The sequence below is a fragment of the Oryctolagus cuniculus genome, chromosome 1 (assembly GCF_964237555.1).
Source record: "Oryctolagus cuniculus chromosome 1, mOryCun1.1, whole genome shotgun sequence".
NCBI classification, from domain to species: Eukaryota; Metazoa; Chordata; class Mammalia; order Lagomorpha; family Leporidae; genus Oryctolagus; species Oryctolagus cuniculus.
Genome location: NC_091432.1, coordinates 18,594,152 through 18,616,553, shown reverse-complemented (window position 1 = coordinate 18,616,553; position 22,402 = coordinate 18,594,152). Strand labels below are relative to the sequence as shown.

General features: G+C 60.3%; 1 protein-coding gene across 2 annotated transcripts in view; it reads right to left on the bottom strand.

The window, feature by feature from the left end:
* The window catches only part of SPI1 (Spi-1 proto-oncogene), a 33,354-nt gene extending 11,469 nt beyond the window's left edge, over positions 1-21,885 (bottom strand). Inside the window, exons 1-2 of one of the 2 annotated variants that reach the window (XM_051853130.2) lie at positions 21,733-21,885; positions 2,495-2,591 (exon numbers count right to left, since the gene is read on the bottom strand). In XM_051853130.2, coding sequence (XP_051709090.2) covers positions 2,495-2,591; positions 21,733-21,870 — 235 coding nt within the window. In that variant the 5' untranslated portion in view covers positions 21,871-21,885. Of the gene's footprint in view, positions 1-2,494; positions 2,592-4,733; positions 5,003-21,732 lie in introns of those variants that run through there. The other variant, XM_070070644.1, reaches the window with a different exon arrangement.
* Between the last annotated feature and the right edge of the window lie 517 nt (positions 21,886-22,402).

The window sequence follows — 22,402 nt, the reverse complement described above, 5'->3', positions numbered from 1 at the left end:
CTCCGCAGCTGGAGTGTGGAGGTGTTTTACACACCTCGCCGAGGGTTTGATCGCTTGCTGCCCCTCCCTTCGCTGGGAGAGGAGAGCTTGTCTCATTTGCTCACTATGGACTCTGTGCCTATAACAACGTCTGCACCTGGCACAAAAGCAGACTCTGGTGGGTGGACCAGTGAGGGGACGCTGCACTTGTGGGTGGAAGGAAGCAGTTGGAAGTATGGGTGGGTGTGTGAGTGTGTGTGTGGGAGGGTGGGTGGACAGCGGGTGGCTGGATGGGTGCACAGATGATGGGCGGGGGTTAGAATGAGTGGACATGTAGGAGGCGGCTGGTTCTGTCGCCTGAGTCAGTGCACAGTGACCCAGCTGATGTGTGACACAGCCCTCTGTTTTTCTCCCACTCCCCCAGCTGCTTGTCCCGTCCGGCTGTGGTGCTGCAGAAGAGCCAACAAGCCAAAGGGAGAGTTCTGGGCCTGTTCTCTGCACGTGACCTCATGGGACCATTGCAGCACCAGGAGGCCAGTCTGTCCATGCTCTCGTTTCATAGATGAGGAGCCAGGGACTTGGGGAGGTTATGTCACTTTCTCCCAGGTTACACCGCAGGTGAGTGGTAGAGCCAGGGCTGGACCCAGGGTTGGCACTAAAGCCTTTTCCCCAAGTGTCGCTGCTTTAAAATACGGACACAGAGGGTAGCTAGGCATTGGTGAAAGGGGGTGGGAGTGTCTCTGTGCTCGAGTTTTTGGACAACGCCTTCTAACAGGTGCAGCATAGATACCGCAAATGGGCAATGAAGGGACAGGGGCGGGACCAGGGACAGCTGGGGACCCTGGCAGAGTCTTTGGGCCTTTGTGAAAAAATGAGGTGCCCAAACAGCCCATCAGGATGTATTCCTGGAGCCCCACCCCAGACATAAGGAACCTACTTGGGCCTGAGCCTAGAAAATCCAGGCTTCCTCTGAAGCGCCTACCCCATCAGTCCCAGCTACAGGGCTAGTGGGTTTCTAGGTATATGGGCAGCAGCTTTTGTTACAGGAAGACAAACCGAGGATGTGAAAGGCCCAAAGCAGGTGCACCCAGTGAACAGCAAGGGGGACTGGGCCGAGGAAAAAACTGATGGAGAAAGCAGCCCAGCCACGCAGAGCTTGCTGCAAAGGAGCCACCAGGGGGCGCCCATCCTCAAGCCCAGCTCGCCGTGTGGGTTACTGGGACTGCCTGGTGGAGGGGTGGGTGTGTGGTCCCGGTCACTGGGGCTTCTAATCCTGGCTAGGGGCGCACAGATAGAGTTGGATTTTTCCACAAAGAAGGTGTCTTTTTCATAGAATTACAAGTACGCTTAAAAAATGAAAAGTAAAGGGTTTCCGTCCCGGGGGTTCCAAAAGAAACCTCAAGGGTGGCCCCGAACTGGCTGTTCTCCCAGGTCACACCTCCAGGTGTTGCCCTTACAGGGGGCCCAGGTGTGCGCGCCAGGTGGAGCTGGGCTCAAGGTTTGGCGTCCACCCGGGGAGCCCTCCATGTGGACTCCCTGCCACTCATGGTGTCCCCGGGGTGTGGCCATCTGCTTGGGACTGCACAGGTGCACCTGCAGAGCCAGGTGTGGCCTCGGGCATGAGACTGTCCTCAACTGTGTCTCCCAGGAGCCTCTGCCCTCTGGGGATGCAGACACCCAGTGTCAGCCTGTCCTGTCACAGGCACCCTAGAGGATCCTCCCAGGAGGACGGTCATGTGGCACCCCGCCTTGGCTCGGGGTGTCCACGGTCGTATGCCTAGGTCCACTTTGAGTGACCTCTCCCTGCTCCCTGCCCTGAATGTGTGGTGGCTGGAGCTTGGGTTGGCTCCTGAGGGAAAGACCCCTCTGGCCCAGGCCTGTGGCCCACTCCCACCCCCTGCAAACCAGAGGCCTCATCCTCTGCTGATCAGGGGCTCTCAGACACTTTCTCTCGGCCCAGCAGGTCTCAAGGAGGGCTCCCTTGTCACCAGGGAGAATTTGGCAATGATATGTGGAGACACGTTGGATTGCTGTGATTGGCACTGAGGCTGGCATCCAGTGGGCGGGCGCCAGGATGCTGCTAAACTCCTACAGTGCACGGGACGCCCTGCAGCATAGAGCCGGAGCCACACAGAGCAGGGGGCTGGGAGGCCCCGTCAGAGCAAGGGGGTGACGGACAGAGGGGAGGCGGGCACTTGGACGAGGGGCAGAGGATAAGCTCTGGACAATGGAGCGGACAGACCTGGGTCCAGCCTGCCCGCTGTGAGAACACACAGATCGCTGGGCTCCCTGCACCTTGGTTTCCCGATGTGTGAACAAGCCACAAGGCTTGAAGGAGATGGCCTGGCTGAGACTGACCCCTGCCTGGGCACATCAAAGAGGCTCACTATTGGAGGCCGGGGGGCGGGGATGCAGCCAGCACTCCCCCCGCCCCACAGCTCCAGGGTCTGACTCTCCAAATTCCAAAGCAGCCCCCAGAGGGCGGGGGCGGGCGGGGGCAGGCAGGTGCACTCACCGCTGTGGCTCTCTCCATCACTGCTGAGGTACGGGTAGTACTCATGCGTCTGGCGTTGGTAGAGATCCGTGTCGTAGGGAACCAGGTCTTCCGACGGCTGCGGAAAAAAGCGGGTGTCAGGTTTGCCCTGTTGGGGGGGGCCCTGCTACATGTTCGCCCCCCACCCAGTGCACGGTGTCCACACCGCTCCCCTCCAGGCTGAGCAGTGGGGTTAGGCCAGCAGGGGAGAGGGGACCTTGGAGGACGGGGACAGGGGCCTTGGGTGTGGGAGGTCAAAAGAGGACCGGGGCTGCCCTCCCCTCTCCTGGTCCCTACCCGCACCTGCGTCCGCCCGTCCTCTCGAACACACACGGATGCACACCCACTCTCTGCGACCCACAGACAGCCACAATCCCACACACGCCACACACACCACAATCACACGTAGCCCTGTGAGCCCATGCACACTCACAGCTTTGTCCCAGCCACTGGCACACACGCGTTCCCTGCCTTGCACGGCACCATCACATCAAACTTGCCCCCTGGCCCTCACAGCCCCCACTCATGTCCTGCACAACCTCCCCAGCCCATCCTGCCCTCCCCCTCAGCCTGTGCCTGGCCCCAGGGCCTCAGTGACATTCAGTTTGGGCAGAGGTCACCCAGGCTGGCCTTGGAGCCCAAGGGACAGAGGCCTTGATCTCACTCTCCCTCCCACACCTGCACTGGGATGGTCCCCCTCCCCTCCCCCAGCCTTGCACACTGGCTCAGACGTAGGGACCTGCACACCCAGTGCCTTCCCAACAGTCACCAGGCTTCTCCCCACCCCCGCAGTGCGTGCCCAGGGGTTGCACAACAGCTACCCTGGGCCTCAGGGCTTGGCTTGGGGGACCAGGCCCTGGGAGCCCACCCTCCTAGAGATTCTCAGAGTGGCCCCTGGGACAGGAGAGAGGGGCTGAGGGGTGAAGGTGGGAGCCCAGGAAACCCTGCCTTGTGCCTGGCTCTGTCTGGGGCCCGGGGACTGAGCGCTCAGAGGTCAGAGCGATCACAGCCAAGGCCCTGGGCCTGTGGCTTTCTGCACGCTCTTCCTGAGACAGCCTCGGTGACCCCCGTCTGCTCCCCGCCGCTCGGTGCCAGGCAGGCTCAGGGGCTGGCTGCTGCCGGGGAGTCGCCGGGAGCCCAGAGCTGAGCCTGCCTCCTAAGCTTGGAGGCAATGATGTCAGGCCTGGGTGCCTCCCGGGCTCTGAGGCTGGGGTGGGGCTGAGGAGGGAGCTACTGGAAGCCGGGAAAGCTGAGTCAGGTGGGCAGACCCCATCAGCCCTTCCCGGCTCCCCCGACACCTCCCGACCATGGAGAGGACACGGGGCGGGGAAGGAAGAAGGGTCCTCCCGGAGGGACCCTGGCCTGACACCTGCCTAAGGCTGCAGCTGCGCCTGGGAGCGGGGAGCCATGGAGCTCTGCCCAGGCTGCTGCCCTGCCCTGCCCTGCCCCGGGGTCCCCTGGGACGGCTGCGGCTTCACCCCCAGACTCACTCCCTGATCTTGACCCAGAGTCAGACTCCGTCCCAACTCCAGGCCAGTGCTCAACCCAGGTCCCACCCAGCCCCAATCTCAGTCCCAGCCGTGTGGCAGCCCCAGCCCTACCCTGTCTGCCACCAAACCCCAGCCCCAGTGCCAACCCGAGCCACCCTGGACCCGGCTCCAAGCCCAGCTCTTCACACCGAGCCCTTGGCCCAGGCCCTGCCCCTGCCCCAGCTTCTCGGGGACCTGAAGGCCCGAGGCCCGGACCTGCTGGTCAACAGCCATGTCCTCCGTGCCAGGCCCCAGGATGGGCATTGGGACCCAGAGTTGCGACAGCCTCCAGCTCCAGGAGCCCCCAGGCCAAGGGCTGAGACCTCTGCCCGTTGCCGCTCCCGCTCCGAGAGCCCCTTCTCGTCCCCAGCCCGTCTCCCCAGCCGCTCTGCCGCCGCCCTCACCAGTACCCGGCCCGGGAGCTGCTGCCTGCCACCGAGCCCATCTATAAATAACTGTTCAGGCCCCACCGATCACAGCCCCACCAAGGGCCCTGCCTCAGCCCGCCGGGGCACGCTCTGAGGAAGCCAATGGCCCCCTTGCCGGGTCTCCAAGCCAGGGGCTCGAGGAGGAAACATAACTTCCCACTGATAGCGAGCCGGAGGGCAGCGGGTGGGCTGGTGGGTTAGCGGGTGGCAGGCGGGCGTCTGCCAGGCCCCGGGTTGAGCCGGTGGAGGAGCCCCAGTACTCACGGGGGGGACGAGGGGAAACCCTTCCATTTTGCACGCCTGTAACATCCAGCCGAGCTCCGAGCCGGTCAGATCCCCTGCTTCGGTGGGAGCCGGTGCGGAGCCCCTCGGGATGGGGAGCCCCGTCGTGGCGGTGGGGGGGGGGGCGGACGCAGGGCTCAGGCCTGCCCCCTGAGCTACAGGAGCCCTGGGTGAGCCCCCTCCCTTGGCATTGCAGGGCCAGCAAGTTCCTGATTTTATCGAAGGGCCTGCCGCTGGGAGATAGTCCCCTTTGGGGTGACATCACCGCCCCAGCCCGTTTGCATAAATCTCTTGCGCTACAGGAAGTCTCTGGCCGGCTGGGGCAGGTGGTGCTCAAGGGGCTGGCCGGGGAGGCCATGGGGGCCAGGCCCCCTGCCCAGAGGAAGCTGAGACGGGAGGGAGACGGGGCCCCTGGAGGCCTTGGCTGCTCCCACAGCCCGGGACCCACAGAGCCTTGCTAACCCTTGCCCCCAACGGATGCCTGTGTCTTGGGAGACCCCTGGGTGGCCAACAGTCACCTCCTCTGGGTCAGAGCTGGCAGCCGCGTGGGGCCTCCGCTCTCTGGGGCTGGCCTGGCTGGCCGAGGGCTCTCCCCGCGGGCCCTGTGACTTTGCCTCAGCAGAGCTGGGCTCAGGCGTGGGGCTCCCAGCAGAGCACTGTTTCCCATGGTCCTCCGGTCCACCACTGGAGGCCCCCGTCCCCCTCCAGCTCCCAGACTCCCACTGCTCCCTCCAAATCCCAAGGGGCTCTGTTCCCAGGTCCCAGTTCTCAGCCTGCCCACCCCTTGCCAGTGCCCGAATATCAATCTCGCCTGCCTGGTTTACAAATCTGTCTGGTGTGCCAACCGCTCCACTATTTTCCCATCCATCTATTATCTGTCTATCCACCTATCCACCCACTAAGCCAGCCATTCATTCATTTACCTATCAACTTAGCCAACTGTCCAATTATTTGTCCATTTATCTGTCAGTCAACTTATCTGCCCCCCTCAATCTGTATGTCCCCTGGTCTATCAGTCCACCCATCTGCTCTCAACCTGGCAATCTATTTTTACATCTATTTACCCATTATATGAGAGAGCCTCAGAAAATTCATGGACAGGAACCGGTGTTGTGGCACAGTGAGTAAAGTCTCCACCTGTGACATCAGCAATCCCATGGAACACCAGTTCAAGTCCTGGCTACTACTCCACTTGATTTATTTCTTATTTTTATTTTTAAGATTTTTTTATTTGGAAGACAAACTTACAGAGAGATTTTCCATCCACTGGTTCACTCTTCAAATGGCCGCAATGGCTGGAGCTGGGCCAATCCATGGCTGGGAGCCAGGAGCTTCTTCTGGGTCTCCCACGTGGGTGGCTGGGGCCCAAGCTCTTGGGCCACCTTCTACTGCTTTCCCAGGCACATTAGCAGGGAGCTGGATCCTGCTAGAAGTAGAGCAGCCAGAACTCGAACCAGTACCCTCATGGGATGACTACACGGCAGGTGGTGGCTTAACCCACTGTGCCACAGTCCCTCTGTCCTCTCCCCTGCCACAGCTGCTCCACTTCTGATCCAGCTCTCTACTAATGTGCCTGGGGAAGCAGTGGAAGATGGCCCAAGTCCTTAGGCCCCTGCCGCCTACATGAGAGACATGGTTGAAGTTCTTGGATCCTGGCTTCAGCCTGGCCCAACCCTGATCTTTGCAGCCATTTGGGGAGTGAACTGGCAGATTGAAGCTCGCTTTCTCTCTCTCTCTCTCTCTCTCTCTCTCTCTCCCTCTCTCTGCAACTCAGCCTTTCAAATAAATAAAAAAAATTTTTAAGTTCATACATAATTTCCATTATCTTGTATTCCATTTTTCTACAAATTTTTTAAATTTCTATATTTACTTTCATCTACTTGAAAGCCAAGAGCAACAGAAAGGGAGAGAAAGACAGAGAGAGAGAGAGGGAGAGAGAGAGAAAGAGACTTTCTCTCATCTGCTGGTTCATTCCCCAAACGCCCACCACAACCAGGGCTGAGCCAGGCCAAAGCCAGGAGCCTGGAATTCCAGCTGGGTCTGGGTCTCACATGTGGGTGGCAGGGGTCGAACACTTGAGCCATCATCTGTTGCTTTCCAGGATGCATCAGCAGGAATCTGGATTGAAAGTGGAGTAGGGGGCCGGCGCCGCGGCTCACTAGGCTAATCCTCCACCTAGCGGCGCCGGCACACCGGGTTCTAGTCCCGGTCGGGGCGCCGGATTCTGTCCCGGTTGCCCCTCTTCCAAGCCAGCTCTCTGCTGTGGCCAGGGAGTGCAGTGGAGGATGGCCCAAGTGCTTGGGCCTTGCACCCCATGGGAGACCAGAATAAGTACCTGGCTCCTGCCATCGGATCAGCGCGGTGCACCAGCCACAGCGCGCCAGCCGTGGTGGCCATTGGAGGGTGAACCAACGGCAAAGGAAGACCTTTCTCTCTGTCTCTCTCTCTCTCACTGTCCACTCTGCCTGTAAAAAAAAAAAAAAAAAGAAAGAAAAGAAAAGAAAGAAAGAAAGTGGAGTAGGGGGCCAGTGCTGTGGCGTGGCGGGTAAAGCTGCTGCCTGCAGTGCCAACATCCCATATGGGCACTGGTTCGTGTCCCAGCCACTCCACTTCCAATCCAGCTCCCTGCTAATGGCCTGGGAAAGCAGTAGATGACGGCCCAAGTCCTTGGGCCCCTGCACCTATGTGGGAGACCTGGAAGAAGCTCCTGGCTCCTGGCTTTGGATCAGTGCAGCTCCAGCTGTTGCAGCCAATTGGGGAGTGAACCAGTGGATGGAAGACCTTGCTCTCTCTTTCTGTCTCTCTCTGCCTCTCCTTCTCTCTGTGTGTAACTCTGACTTTCAAATAAATAAATCTTTTTTAAAAAAAGAAAAAGTGGAGTAACTTGACTTGAACAGGTACTCTGATAAGGGATGTGGTTATCCCAAGAAGTGGCTTAACCCACTGTGTCAGTGTCTGCTTCCATTTTCCCACAAACTTTCTGAAGTATCTTAGTAGATCCATCTATCAGTCCGGTCACTCATGGGTCCATCCAGCCATCTACTCATCCACCTGTTCATTCATCCACTCATCCACTTATCTACACACACATCATCCATCCACCCATTCACTTATCCATACATTCAACACTCATCCATCTAATCGCTCATTCACCCATCCATTTCTCCACTCACCCACCCATCTTCCCATCCACTCATCTGCCCACCCATGCATCCAGGCATCCATGCACCCACCCTTGCATCTGCCCAATATTAATTGAGTTCAGTGCTGAGTGCTGCGGGAATATTAAAGAACTCTACAAGGGGCCGGCGCTGTGGTATAGCGGGTAAAGCCGCTCCCTGCAGTGCCGGCATCCCATATGGGTGCCAGTTAGGCTCCTGGCTGCTCCACTTCCTATCCAGCTCTCTGCTGTGGCCTGGGAAAGCAGTAGAAGATGGCCCAAGTCCTTGGGCCCCTGCACCCATGTGGGAGATGGGAAGAAGCTCCTGGCTCCTGGCTTCGGATCGGCCCAGCTCCAGCCATTGCGGCCAATTGGGGAGTGAACCAATGGATGGAAGACCTCTCTCTCTCTCTCTCTCTCTCTCTCTCTCTCTCTGCCTCTCCTGTCTCTGTGTAACTCTGATTTTCAAATAAATCTAAGAAATAAAGGAAGGAAGGAAGGAAGGAAGGAAGGAAGGAAGGAAGGAAGGAAGGAAGGAAGGAACTGTACAAGAACCCTGCCTTCACAGAGTTGCTGAGCCAGTCTGGAGGGCAGAGGGAGGGGCAGAGGCGTTTTTGTCCCACTGACCTCTGGTGGGACCACTCTGCTGGAGAGGAACTTCTCCTCCATTTCCTACCCCCATCCCTCCCTCCCCCATGTAATCTAAGCCCAGGCTTTGTGTTCTCCCCCCCCCCGCCCCCGCCCAGGCCAGGCTGCCTCCTCCCTGCTGTGTCCCCCCCCCCAGGCCAGGCTGCCTCCTCCCTGCTGTGTCCCCCCCCCCCCCCAGGCCAGGCTGCCTCCTCCCTGCCTGAGGAGCCCAGGCCACAGGTGCTCCTTGCCGGCAGCACTCCCAGGGATTCACAGTGCTGGACTCGTCTTGGACTTACTGCACCTCCAGCCTCACTGGTCTTCTGTGCCTACGCTTGGGATTTTCCAAAAGATCCAGGTCCCCAGTCCTTAGGGCTTCCTAGCAACCGACCACACCCCTCCGCAAGGGCAGAGAGAAAAAGCTGGCTTAGCCTCAGCCCCCTCCTTGCTCCTCACTTCCCTATGAAGAAGGCCAAGCCCTGGCTGACTGAATTGTGTGGGCCGAGTTCTCGGCTCCATGACAGCCAAGTCTTCCTTGATGTTTGCGTTCAGCCACTTAAGTATTCGCTCTGTCTTGGTTTGGTTGGTTTATGGGCTTATTTACCTGTTCATTCATCCAATCACCACCTTTTACACATCTTTTTAAAAATAAATTTACTTGACAGAGAAAGAGAGTGCTCCCGTCCACCAGTTCACAGCAAGTGTCCTCAGTGGCCGAGACGGCGCCAGGGCAAGGACTAAGTCTCCGCCTGCAGTGTTGGCAGACAAGATGGACACCGGTTCTAGTGCCAGCTGCTCCGCTCCTGATCCAGCGCCCTGCTGATGCGCCTGGGAGGGCGGTGGAGGATGGCCCAAGTCCGTGGGCCCCTGCACCCGCGTGGGAGACCCAGAGGTAGCTCCTGGCTCCTGGCTTCAGCCTGACCCAGCCCCGGTTGTTGCGACCACTTGGGGAGTGAATGAGTGGATGGAAAATAACCCCCCCGTGTGTGTGTGTGTGCACGCGTGCGCACACCTCTGTAACTCTGATTATCAAATAAATAAATATATCTTAAAAAAAAAAAAAAAAACTCCACCCAGCTCTCCCAGGTGTGTTCAGGGACCCAGATATTTGAGCTGCTGCCTCTCAGTGTGCATGAGAGCAGGAAGTGGGAATTGGGAGTGGTGCTGGGAGGCAGACCCAGGCACTCTGATACGGGAGGCAGGCGATCCAGCCAGTCTTAAGTGCTGTGCCAAATGCCTGCCTCTCACCAACATTTCACTGACTTTGTCTTCCATGTGCTGGCTGCAGTAAGGGGCACACAGGTGGATGAAGTATGCCAGGGGCCTTCTGGAAGCCACAGGCCCATAGAGACACTTGAACAGGTAGTATGGTTCTTTGTAGGGTAGAACACCAGAGATAGAGGTACCAGGAGCATTTGGGAGCAATTAATTTGGTCAAGGTCACAGGCAGGATAACCTGGAAAACAAGGAAGGGAAAGGGCATGTCTGGCTGAGGAATAGGCCTGGGCACAGGTGGAAGAGTCGGAAAAGAACAAGGGAGCCTGGAGCCACCATCCTTATGATGGAAGCAAGGCAGGGTGGGAAGGAGGCGGAGGCCTGGGCACCAAGCCTAGGAGTCTGGGGTGTGTGTGTGTGTGTGTGTGTGTGTGTTTAAGATTTATTTATTTATTTGAAAGAGTTATACAGAGAGAGAAGGAGAGGCAGAGAGAGAGGTCTTCCATCCGCTGGTTCACTTCCCAATTGGCCACAATGGCTGGACCTGCGCCAATCTGAAGCCAGGAGCCAGGAGCTTCCTCCGGGTCTCCCACATGGGTGCAGGAGCCAGAGGACCTGGGCCATCTTCTACTGCTTTCCCAGGCCATAGCAGAGAGCTGGATCAGAAGTGGAGCAGCCGGGACTCAAACAAGCGCCCATATGGGATGCCGGTGCTGCAGGCAGCGGCTTTTCCTGCTATGCCACAGCACCGGCCCCCGGGGTGTGTTGTTAGCAGGAGGTGTGAAGCTTTGCGGGGGGGGGGGGGGGGGCAGGAGAGCAGGCGGGCTGTGTGCTCTCCAGGCCAAAGATTCAAGTCAGGAGAAGGAAGAGGTTTCCTTGTCCCAAGTCTGGCCAAGCCCAAGGGGTCGGGGTAAGGAAGCTCGGAAAAGTCCCAGGGCCGCCAAGGTATGGGTAGGGACAGAATGCCGCTCACCCCTCCTCCCCATGCTCGCTGCAAAGTGCATCAGAGCCCCCGCCCCCGCCTGCCCCTTACTGAGCTCTGCCATTCAGATCCTTGGAATAGTTGGGCCCAAGGAACTCTAAGTAGAGCAGGAAGGGCGGATCACCCACAGCCCCAGGGTTCATGGTGCTGGCGCCACACTGGCGGCCTCCACCCTCACAAGCTCAGAACTGAGGCTCCCTGGGGAGGGCTTAGGCTACCACTTAGGACTCCCTGGTGCTGGTGCCTGGGTTCAAGTCCCTGCTCTGCTTCTGATTCCAGCCGTCTGCTTTGGACACTGCTGTAAGGGGCCAGGGGGAGGATGGAGGTCCTGGCTCCTGGTATTGGCCTGGCCCACCCTGGGCTGTTTGTTGTATGGGCATTTGGGGAGTGAACCAGCAGATGGGTACAAGCACTTGGGCCATCTTCCTCTGTTTTTCCCAGGTGCGCTAGCAGGGAGCTGGATCAGAAGTGGAGCAGCCGGGACTGGAACTGAGGCCCATATGGGATACCAGCATCGCAGGTGGTGGCTTAACACCCCCCTCTGGCCCCCAAATAAATAAAGGTGCTTTTACGTATGAGTTTACAATCAAATCCTCATCAACAACAACAACAAAACAGAGTTCAGTGACTCAGGTTACAGGCTGGGGGGCAGAGGGCTGGGTCTTCCTGGGGAGGAGGGACCAGCAGGGAGAACAGGGCGGAGAGGCTGAGGCCCGGAGACAGCAGGAGGAGAGAGGAAGGGAAAGAGAAACGAAGTGGAAAGGTCGCAGGAGGGAGCAGAGAGAAGTGAGAAATGTGTAAAAGGTGAGGAGGCAGCCGGAGCCTGGGCCAGTGGAGGAGAGGACGAGGCGAGCGGGGACGTGAGAAGGGGACAGGGAGGGACAAAGGGGAAGTGGGGGGGAGACCAGGACAGCTGGCGCTGGGAGGCCATCAGGACTTGGAGGTGCACGTCCCGTCTCCGCCTCCGACAGCGGCGGCAGAGGGGCCAGGGCCCTGGCGCCGGAATGTCGCTCCCTCTCACTGTCACCAGGAAGCTGGCTTGAAACCAAAAATCTTGGGGCGCTCCAGGGAAAAAAACAGCCAAAAAATTTGGTTTTCAGTTATTTTATATTTTGAAGAGCTGATCCACGTGCACGGTTCAAAATTCAGCAGGCACGAAAAGGCCATCAGCTGCCGGTCCCCACGGCACAGCCCCTCCTGTCTGATCCTCGTGTCTGCGTGTGAGCGGACCAGGGGGCGTGGACGCCGAGCCCCCGACATTTCACACACTCAATGCATCGTACTTCCCCTTGGGTTTCTGCGGTTATTTTTTTTTTCTTCAGATCTATTCTATGCCCATGTATATGGAGCAGACTTATTATTTTTTTAAATTTATTTATTTATTTGAAGAACAGAACAACAGAGAGACAGGGAGAGAAAGAGAGATCTTCCATCCGCTGGTCTACTCCCCACATGCCAGCAACGGCCACTGAAGCCAGGAGCCAGAAACTCCTTTGTGATGGCCCTACTGGGTGGCAGGGGCCCAAGGACTTGGGCCAGCCTCTTTCACCTTCCAGGCACATTAGCAAGGAGCTGGATCAGAAGCGGAGATGGGACTCAACCCCAGGCACTCTGATATGGGAGACAGGTGTCCCAAGTGGCTTAACCCACGGTGCTATAATGCCAGTCCCTTGTTCTTTTTAATGACTGTGTAGTATTCCATTGTTTGCACATGTGACCGTGTGATTTACAATTCTCCCCCTTTACAATGGTGCGAAAGCAACAGACACTCAGTAGAGACTGTACTTTGAATTTTTAAAAAGATTTATTTATGTATTTGTCTGAAAGAACTACAGAAAGAGGGAGAGACAGAGGAGGAAAGATCTTCCATCCGCTGCTTCACTCCCCAGATGGCCGCAATGGCCAGGGCTGGGCCAACTCGAAGCCGGGACCCAGGAGCTTCATCTGAGTCTCCTGTGTGGGTGCAGAGCCCTAAGCACTTGGGCCATCTTCTGCTGCTTTCCCAGGCCATTAGCAGGGAGCTGGATTGGAAGTGGAGCAGTAGGGACTTGAGTCAGCGCCCATATGGGACGCTTTACCTGCTATCACACAATGCCAGCGCCAGCCCTGTACTTTGAATTTTGAACTTTGATCTTTTCACGGGACAGTGACACACGGTGTGATTCTCTCTGGAGATGCTGGGCAGCGGTAGCCACGGCTTGCCATCACCCTGTGGTCACTTCACGGTCATGAGGGGGACGCTGCACCTCCGCAGTGCTGTGCAGACGAACTCAGATGTGCAGGAGATTGAATGCATTTTGTGTTATGATATTCCCAGCTTACGGGTTTATTGGGACGTAACCCAGTTGTAAGTCAAGAAGCAGCTGATGGGGTGGGCATTGTGGTGCAGCAAGGCAAGCTGTCGCCTGCAACACCAGCACTCCATAGATGCACTGGTTCGAGTTCTGGCTGCTCCACTTCCAACCCAGCTCCCTGCCAGTGTGCATGGGAAAGCAGCGGAGGGTGGCCCAAGTGCTTGGGCCCCTAAACTCATGCGGGAAACCCAAATGAAGCTCCTGGCTTCTGCCTGGGGTCAGCCACAGCCACTGTGGCCATTTGGAGAATGAACTAGAACATGGAAGAGTCTCTCTCTCTCTTGCTCTCTCTCTGTTTCTCCCTCTCTCTAACACTAACTTCCAAATAATAATTTAAAAAGAAGACATGAATAGCATTGCCAGCACCCAGAAGCATCCCCCAGATTTGTCCATCTCTCTCTCTAGAGGACCCTGTCCTCACTCTTCCAGGAATGACTTCCTTGGTTTTCGGAATAAGCACCCCAACGATGCAGTTGGCAGTGGAGTGGGTTTTGGTCCCCGGATGGGGAGCGTCTTGGCGCACACGTGCCCCTGGGTCCTCTTTCCTCCCGCTGCTGGTGCACGCTGCCGCTGTGTAGCTGCTTTGCTGGATGGCATTTCGCTGTCACAGTTGATTTATGTGCCGTCATAATTGAGCCAGTCTCTCATCAGAGGGCATTTGGGTTGTTTCTGGGCCGTTACAAACGACGCTGCGGTCAGTGACTTTTACCAACTGGTCCCTGGTCAGGTGTAGGTCTCCTGTAAGTTCCCAGGTCACGGGGCAGTGAGTTTCCTTCTCAGTGCTTATTTATTGATTTTCGATTTAGTTAGAAAAGCAGAGATACAGAGACATGCGTTATGACAGACAGACAGAGATCTTCCATCCCCTGGTTCATGCTCCAAATGCCTGCAATAGCCAGGCCAAAGCCAGGAGCCCAGAGCTCCATCCAGGTCTCCCAGTGGATGGCAGGGACCCAAGTACTGGAGCCGTCAGCTGCTGCATCCCAGGATGCACATGGGCAGGAAGCTGGATCGAAGTACAAGAGCTGGGACTCGAACCAGGCACTCTGAATCCGATGTGGGCATGCCCTAGAGAGGATTTTTTAAAATTTATTTTATTTCAAGATTTATTTATTTAAAAGTCAGAGTTATGAAGAGAGAGATGTAGAGACAGAGAAAGAGAGAGAGAGAGAGATCTTCCATCTGCTGGTCACTCCCCAAATGACCACAACAGCCAGAGACCAGGCCAGGTCGAAGCCAGGAGCCAGGAGCTTCTTCCAGGTCTCCCACATGGGTGCAGGGACCCAAGCGCTCAGGCCATCTTCCACCGCATTCCAAGGCACATTAGCAGGGAGCTGGATTGAAGTAGAGCAGCAGGGACTTGAACCAGTGCCCACAGGGGATGCCAGCACTGCAGGCGGTGGCCTTACCTGCTACGCCACAGTGCCAGCCCCTCAGTCTTAATCACTGTCTCAAGTGCCCGCCGGTGGGCAGTGTATTTTAAATTGTGAGATGGATGGTGACAGCCGGCAGATTTTGTCACATTGCCCTTAATAGTACTTGCACCTGTTCACCCTCCTACTGGCAGCTTGTGCTGTGCTGACTCCCCGCCCTGTAGGAGAAAGGGGTGCCCGCGTAGGGCTGGGCAGACCCAGGGCGGTGTGGCCCGGTGCCCCCTCACTGTGCTGAGGGCAGGTGAGCATGGGCGTGGGCACGGGTGCTCACGCAACAGCAAGGGAGGAGTCTGCAGGAAACCCCGGCAGGTGTCCTGGAAGCTGTGTCCGCAGAGGGGAACATGACCCTGACCTCACAGACCCCCCAACTTCAGCCCAAAACAGCTCACAAATGAGGAAATGGCACCCCACTTTCCTAGCAGCCGGTCCCCACGGGGCGTGACAGGGCGTGTGGGAAAACACAGGCCTCTTGACCAAAAAGCGCTGAGCCCATGTACAGAAATGGCCGTCTCGCAACTTCCTCTCCCGGTTGAGACACTGGGAGCGGCTCAGCGGGCCCCAGCCTGGGCGGCCTGGGCGGCCTGGGCGGCCTGGGCCCTTCCGAGCTCCTCAAGCTTCGCCCACAGCCCTGGGCGGCCCCTGAGTGCCCAGGAGAGGCCGGGAGAGGCGTCATGGCTCCCTGGCCACGCACCTTCAGCCCCACCATGGCCAAGCTTGCTCTGCGTCAGGGGACAGCGGCGCCCTACAGCACAGGGGGGCAGGCATCTGGGCAGCAGTTAAGCCGCTGTTTAGGATGCTGCATCCCATTTGGGGTGCCCGAGCTGGAGTTATGGCTCCGCTTCCAACCCCAGATTCCTCCTAATGTGCCCCCTGAGAGGCAGCAGCTGATGGTCCAGGTACTTGGGCCCCTGCCACCCATGTGGGAGACCCGGATGGAGTTCCAAGCTCCTGACTTCAACCTGGCCCAGCCCCAGCTGTTGCAGGCATCTGGGGAGTGAACCAGTGGATGGAAGATCTCTGTCTCTGTCTCTTTGCCTTTCAAATATAATGAAAATAAGTACAAATTAGAAAAAAATTAAACAGTATGTGGGTATGCTCCATGCAGGGCAGAAGGTTGCAGGGAGCGGCAGAATGGGAGGGGACAGGAAGCTAAGAGTGTTGGGGGGGGGTCCAGGGGGCAAACCCTGCAGGTGAAGAGTTCTGGGCAGGGAGGCCAGCTCGGGGAGGCCCACTGCACCTGCTGCTGGGCGTGGTCAGACAAGGGCCGAGTCAGCAGGGCCCTGGGGGCCACAGTGTGGACCCGGGTGAAGCCCACTCTATCGCAGGTGCGTTCTCTCTTAGCCAGACCTGCAGCTGGTGCCATTATCATGTCCCTGGCACAGATGACGAAACTGAGGCTCCGGGGCTGGCGCTGTGGCGTAGCGGGTAAAGCCACTGCCTCAGTGCTGGCATCCCGTATAAGCATTGGTTTTAGTTCCCGGCTGCTCCACTTCTGATCTAGCTCTCTGCTGTGGCCTGGGAAAGCAGTAGAAGATGGCCCAAGTCCTTGGGCCCCTGCACCCGTGTGGGAGACCCGGAAGAAGCTCCTGGCTCTTGGCTTCAGATTGGGAGTGAGCCAGTGGATGGAAGACCTCTCTCTTTCTGCCTCTCTGCTCTGTAACTCTGCCTTTCAAATAAATAATAATAAATATTTAATTAAAAAAAGAGAAACCGAGGCTCCGAAGTGGCTGGAAACTCGCAGGGCCGTTGTCAGCCACTCCAGGGACAGGTGAGAGCGTTCACCCCAGCACTGCCTGAAGCCTTGTGTGTGGGAAAGCAGAACCCCTGCCGTTCACCCCGCTAGGCCCTGCGGTGAGCCAGGCCTCAGCAGTGCCCCCTGTGCAGCCAGGGGATACGGCCCAGGGTGCACAGGAGGCGATGGGGCCAGTGGGGCTGCAGCTGTGCCGGCCCCCGACCCCCGACCCCGAGTTTCTCCCACGGGTATTTCCCTACTTGAAAATCCTCCCTGGCTCTCACCCATTCACAGGCCGCGGCCCAGACCCCCGAGGCCTATGCTAGGGCCGGCACAGAGGCCTGGCTTCCCACTTCCCCCAGCCCCGGGGCCAGACGGACTGCCACTACCAGCCAGAAGACCCGCCTCAACATTCCCAGAAGCCCTTTCTCAGTCTCCCACAGCCCTTGTTCACAGCCTCCCGCTTCCACAACCTGAGGGCTCAGTCTTTCAAAGGCTCACCTCCTCCAGGCTGCCTCCCAGACTGCCCCCTTCCCCAGTCTCTCCTCCCACTCTGCCTCTGCTCCTGACCCCCTCACACCCCAGCCTCAGCACTGAGGAGGAACAGCCCTTCCCCGCCCCCACCCTGCCCCGAGCAGCCCAACCTCTGGGCCACCCAAATCCCGGCCACCCCCACCACACTCGTGTCTCCTGCTGACCAGGCCTGCAGACGGAGAGCTCACCTCCTGGCCACATCACTCAGCACCTCAAACCCACCGCCACCCACAGCCACTTCCGCCTGCTCACCGCGGGCAGCGCCGCACCCCTGCTCGCCCTCCGAGGGCAGGAGCTGCTTCCCCGCCCCCTGCCCCGTCCCCTCCTCCGCGTAGGCCCGCTCTACCAGCCCCTGGTCTCCAGGTTCCCAGGGATCTTCCCCCAGGGATTGGCCGCATGCCTTCTCTACGGCTCAGACAGAGGCATTGGCCACAGCCTCTTCCCACCGTCCTGGGGGCACTACTCGGATGGATGTGAGCCTGTACACAGGCGGGGTCTAATAGCGCACACTCCCCCACTGGCCTCTCAATGTTTACCAAGCCCTGCAGGGTTCAGGAGTGCAACTCCGAAGACCCCTGTGCAGACAGCGCAAGGGCTGGCTGTGGGGCGTCCCCACGGCCCCTCGGCAGCCTCCACACAACAGCAAAAGCGCAGGGAGCTGGGAAGCTGGCCCCGGAGAGTCCCCTTGGCTCCACCTGCAGGGGCCAGGGCAGCCCCCTCCACCAGGCAGGAGGGTGGGAGGTAGGGACCCTGCGGGAGTGATGGAGAACTGCTCCTCGCTGCCCGCCTGGGCCCAGCACACAGCACCTCCTAGGCTCTGGGCCGGGGCTCGGGGTGTTTACCCCTGCTGCAGGCCACGCGGGCAAAAAGGGCCAGAAGCAGCGCTGGGACCCAGGCTGGTCCCCCCCGACCCCGCAGCCTGTGCTCGGCCCGCAGGGGCCAGGGCCACGAGCCCCCAGGGCTGCAGTCTGTGTGTGCGACATGGGGGGAGTGGGCCCTGCAGGACCCACTCCTGGGGGGGCTGGGGGTGGGAGGCAGCCCAGGGTGCGGGAGCAGGAGGCCCGGGGCCTGGAAGGAGTTAACTCCGTGAGCGGCCTGAGTGATTCAGAGGCTCCGCAGGCTGCGGTGGAAATTCCCTGTGCGAGGCGTGTGGTCACCCAGAAAAGGGAAACGATGCTTTTCGGAGCAGGGGACGGCGGGGGCTGGAGGCCGGGAGCAGAGGCCTGCCACGGGGCGGGGGGCTGGCAAGGGTTCTGTTGCCCAAGGGGGCCAGACTTCCAGCGCTGCTCAGGCCTTGTGCAGGAAGACGGAAGGCTGGCTGGGGCTGGTCATGCTACACGGTGTCCCTGGGCCTTGACGGGTGGATAGGAGTTCACTAGGCCCAGAGGAAGGACAGGCACTTGAGGCCGTGGGAACCACTGCAGCCCAGGCACGGGGGTGTGACTCAGCCCCGGCTGGCACCCTGTTTCCTGTCCTCTCAGGGGCCATCCCAAGGAGCACCTCCCCCCTACCGGGGGCAACACGCAGTGCCCCTCCCCTGCAGCCCACCGCCTCTGAGACCCTCTCAGCTCTGTGGCTGCGTACCTCACCTGCCTTCCCCACCCGACCATGGGCTCTGCAGGCCGGGGCTCAGTCCCAGCTGTAGAGACGGCCTGCAGCCAGCGTACAGCCGGCACCCGGCCCTGGTGTGAGGCCGACTTCGCACAAGTGGGATCAGAGCGGCTCAGGGAGGCGAGGTGTGGGACTCAGCCAGCCAGCTGGGGCAGAACAGGCTCGGGCCAGGGCCTTTCCTCCCCAGGACGGGGTGAGGCGGCAGCAATGGGCGGGCAGAGCCTTTGCTGCGGGCTGGGCAGGGGCCGAAGGCAGGGAGCACCCGGCCCTGAGACAGCCGGGCTGCATGTAGGGCTCCGTGGCCCAGGCCTGCTCCTCTGTCAAGTGCAGGCCAGCCCTGCTCCTGCCCTTGTCACAGTGCTGGGGCACGGGCCGGGAGGGCCCCTGAGGCACGGGCTGGCGCGAGTCTTCCTGAGGGGACCCAGAATCTCGGCGCAGACGCCTTCGAAGGCCGTGTGCGGCCCGGGCCCTCCCTCGCTGCCCCTCTGCAGTGGACTCGCTGGAATCCACCTGCTCCGTTCTGAGGGACGTAAGCTGGGCTCCTGTGACCCAGCGAGGGCGGCTGGCTAACGTCAGGAGTGAAGATGGCTATGGCATCTGTCGTCCTGCCTGGAGCCACTGCCGGTTTCCAGGCAGCACCAGGCTGGGGCCTGGGGCCCTCTGTCCCATCTCCATTCTGCTTCAGGCGTGAGACCCTCACAGGCGCAACTGGAGGGGAGTGAAGGCTGGGGCCTCCCGTGTCCGCCAAAGGCCCCAGGCGCTCCAAGTCCCCCGCAGCCCCCAGACTCCCACCCCTACAGGTCCCCTGCGAAGACCAAGGGTGCCGGGAGGAGCCTCCCCCCTCCCTGGCCAGGCGGGGGCCTGCAGTGCCAGGGCGGCCATTAGAGTTGGAGCTTTTCCAAGCGTGAACAGGAACTGAGAACTGTGGGAATGTGCCTTGTGCAGGCTGGGGCGGGCCGGGTTGGTGGGAGGGGGCCGCTCCCCAGGAGCTCCGACAGATCCGGGGTCCTGGGGTGAAGAGGGGAAGGGGACCCCCAGGCAGGTGCCTATGGCTGGCGCGGGGGGAGGTGGCTGGGGTGGTGGGGCCGGCAGGGCGTCCAGGGCTGGCTGGGCAGTGGGAGGCTGGGGAGCCAGGCGCGCAGGGAAAGAGGAAGCCCTGGGGAGTGGGGGAGGGGGCTGCTGGGGATGGAGTGGGAGTGGGGGCTGGGGGCCTGGAGCCACTTTGGCCACAGCCCACTTCACTTCTCCCGGTTTCGGTTTGTGCGTAGCCGCCAGCTCCGCGCAGGCCAGATGGGCCCTGTCCCTTTGCGGCCTGTGCCCAAGGAGGCCCAGGCCCAAGGAGCTACCAGACACTCAAACCTTGGATTTGAGGACGGCCGGGGGGCACAGCCTGGACAGGCTCTGGTGGGCCCAGCTCTGGGCAGCCCCAACCTGTGGTCACTGAGGGAATGCAGCTGGCCGGAGGAGCGACGGAACTTGATGACTTGGCCACACGGGGCTTATTTATAACTGGGCCTCCCTCCGAGGCCAAAAGCAGCTGTGGAGCTGCCAACTCAGCACCCAGGCTGGCCCAAGGCACCCAGGCCGGGCACGGGATGGCGAGGGCCAGGCTCGTGGCCCCACAGCCTGGCATCTCCTTGGCTGTGGCTGTGGCTGGTCCCTGTGCTCCGCTGGGCACACACCAGGGTTTAGGGGGCACTACCTATGGGGCAAGCACCTCAGAACCTTCTGGACTCTGGGGGAGGGGAGGGTGGCGTGTGTGGCTGAACTTGGCCAGTGCCCAGGACTCTTTGACCTTGGCCATCCTGCACAGTCAGATGCTGTCCACAGCGCAACAAGAAGCAGAGTCATCTCTCCTCGCCTTCTTGCAATAGCAGCTTAACAACAAAGCAGCCTCGGGAAGAGGGCAGCTCTAGATGTGGCGAAGGCCAAGGCCTCGCTCTGCTCCATCCCGCAAACGGCCACTCAAAGACACGCGAGGGAGGTGACGACCCCCTTCCCGAGCTTTGCAGGACAAAGAGGTCCCCACAGCTTTCTCCTGGGGTTGGGGTCCTTCCAGATCAACTGGCACCCACAGCTCTCGCCCTGTCCCGCTGGGTCCTCGGCCACCCAGCTCCCAGCCCTGGTCCAGGCGCGCCCCACGGGCATTCCCTGGCCTGCCTCCCGCCAGCCTCTGTGAGTTCCCTCTCAGTCAAGATCAAGGTTGATGCCAGCTCCCACCTTGGTGGGCCCCAGGCTCAGCATTGTCCCCACCCACAGCTTGGGTTCCTGGTATGGAAAGCTCAACAGATGTGCCAACTGGGGCAGAAATGCGTGAAGGAGTGAGGGAATTCAGAGCGCGGCCTGAGTGTGTGAGACGGGGCCAGGGGCGTTCAGCGAGGAGAGGAGAGGGCCGAGCCCAGAGCCTCCCGTGTCCAGACTCCCAGCCCACAGCTTTCACCCCCCGACCTCTGACCTCCCACACCACCTGCTCGGCCAGAGCAACGGCCCTGCCCGGCCTCTTCCGCTGGGCGGAAGCTACTGGGGCCCTGGGGCAGGATGGGGGCCTGGTGTGGGGGGAACACAGGCTACCCACTGCCAGGGGCTGGAGCCTGGGGGTGGTGGGCCCACTTAGGCTCTTCTGGGCAGGGTCGGGGCGCCCAGCCTGGAGCCAGCCGGGCTGCAGCTGCCCCGTTTCCACATCGGCAGCAGCAAGGCCGGCGCCTGTGAAAACAGGAAGCGCCCGGTCACCACAGGAAGCATGTGTGTGCCGCCTCCCCACCCCCGGCCCATTGCAAAACGCCAACAGCCCCATTACCACAGGCAGGCCCAGGGGCTGCGAGAAATGCGCGGGCCCGCACAGCCTGCGTGGGAGCCGGGCGCCCACTCTGCCCTCTTTCTCAGGCCCCGGCCAGGCCTGGGGGTTACCTCTGCATCTCCCAGGCCTCGGCCTCGGGCCGTCCTGCCTCTGGCCTCTCGGCCCAATCCCCAGAGCCAGGCCTAGGCCAGGCCTACTTTGGCTCCCCTTAAATCAGGATACAGGGTCAGGGGTCACGGAGAAGCCATCGCCCCGGCCTGCAGCGTCCCACCTGCAGGAACCTGACAGGGCCCCGTCCCCAAGCCTTGCTGGAGCCGTTGGCCCAGAGCCCGCCACCCTGCCCCCGCCCCCCAGGACCCCAGGGAGCCTGCTGATGGCAGACCCACACCTGCCACACCCTCTGCCCAGCCTCAGCCCTTCCCAGCCGACACTCTGCCCGCCCTAGGGTAGGGGGTGGGGTGGGGGGGTCTGGTCCCCGGCTTGCCTCTGGGAGGCCTGGGCCCCTCCTGGTCCCCCCGCCGCCTGCCCCAGCTCACCTCTCGTCTCTGGCCCCAGGCTCTGGGCCTTGGAGGGAGGCAGGAGTCCTGCCAGGCCGAGGCCTGGTGCCCGTGGAGGCCTGTGCTCCTCCAGCCCCGGGGACAGCAAGGAAAAGAGAAGAGAGCAGAGCATTTCATGGCTATAATAAATCAAAGGGGGAAGTCGGAGCAGGAGAAATAAGAAACTTCCCTACCCCGGGCATGGGGACCTGCCCGGCAGCAGCCCCCGGGGTGCCCCGCGGCCTCCCCTCCTTCCTCCTGCCTCCTGGCTGGCGCCCAGAGCTCTCCTGAGGGCCAGGCTCCCGCACCTGCCCGGGGGCTCCCTGACTATTCAACACGCCTCCTCACTGTGCACCTGTGGCAGCAGCGGGGGGCGGGGGGCGCAGGGGGTTCTCACATCTGTGGGCCTCAGTTTCCTCCTCCTCAAAGCCCATTATGGGTCGAGTGCCCGGCTGGGGAGGGCAACGGCCAGGCTGAGATGGGCGGAGCCCCCTCTGGACCCAGGACCCTCCGGAGACAAAGGGAAGGGTGAGAACTATTAGTGGGACGGGTGGGGCTGGACCACAGCAGCATCTGGGAGAGGTCAGCGCGCAAGGCAGAGGAAGGCAAGGCAAGGGGCCTGCCCTGGACTGTGACCACCCACGGGGCCGGTGTGGGGCCCATGGAACCC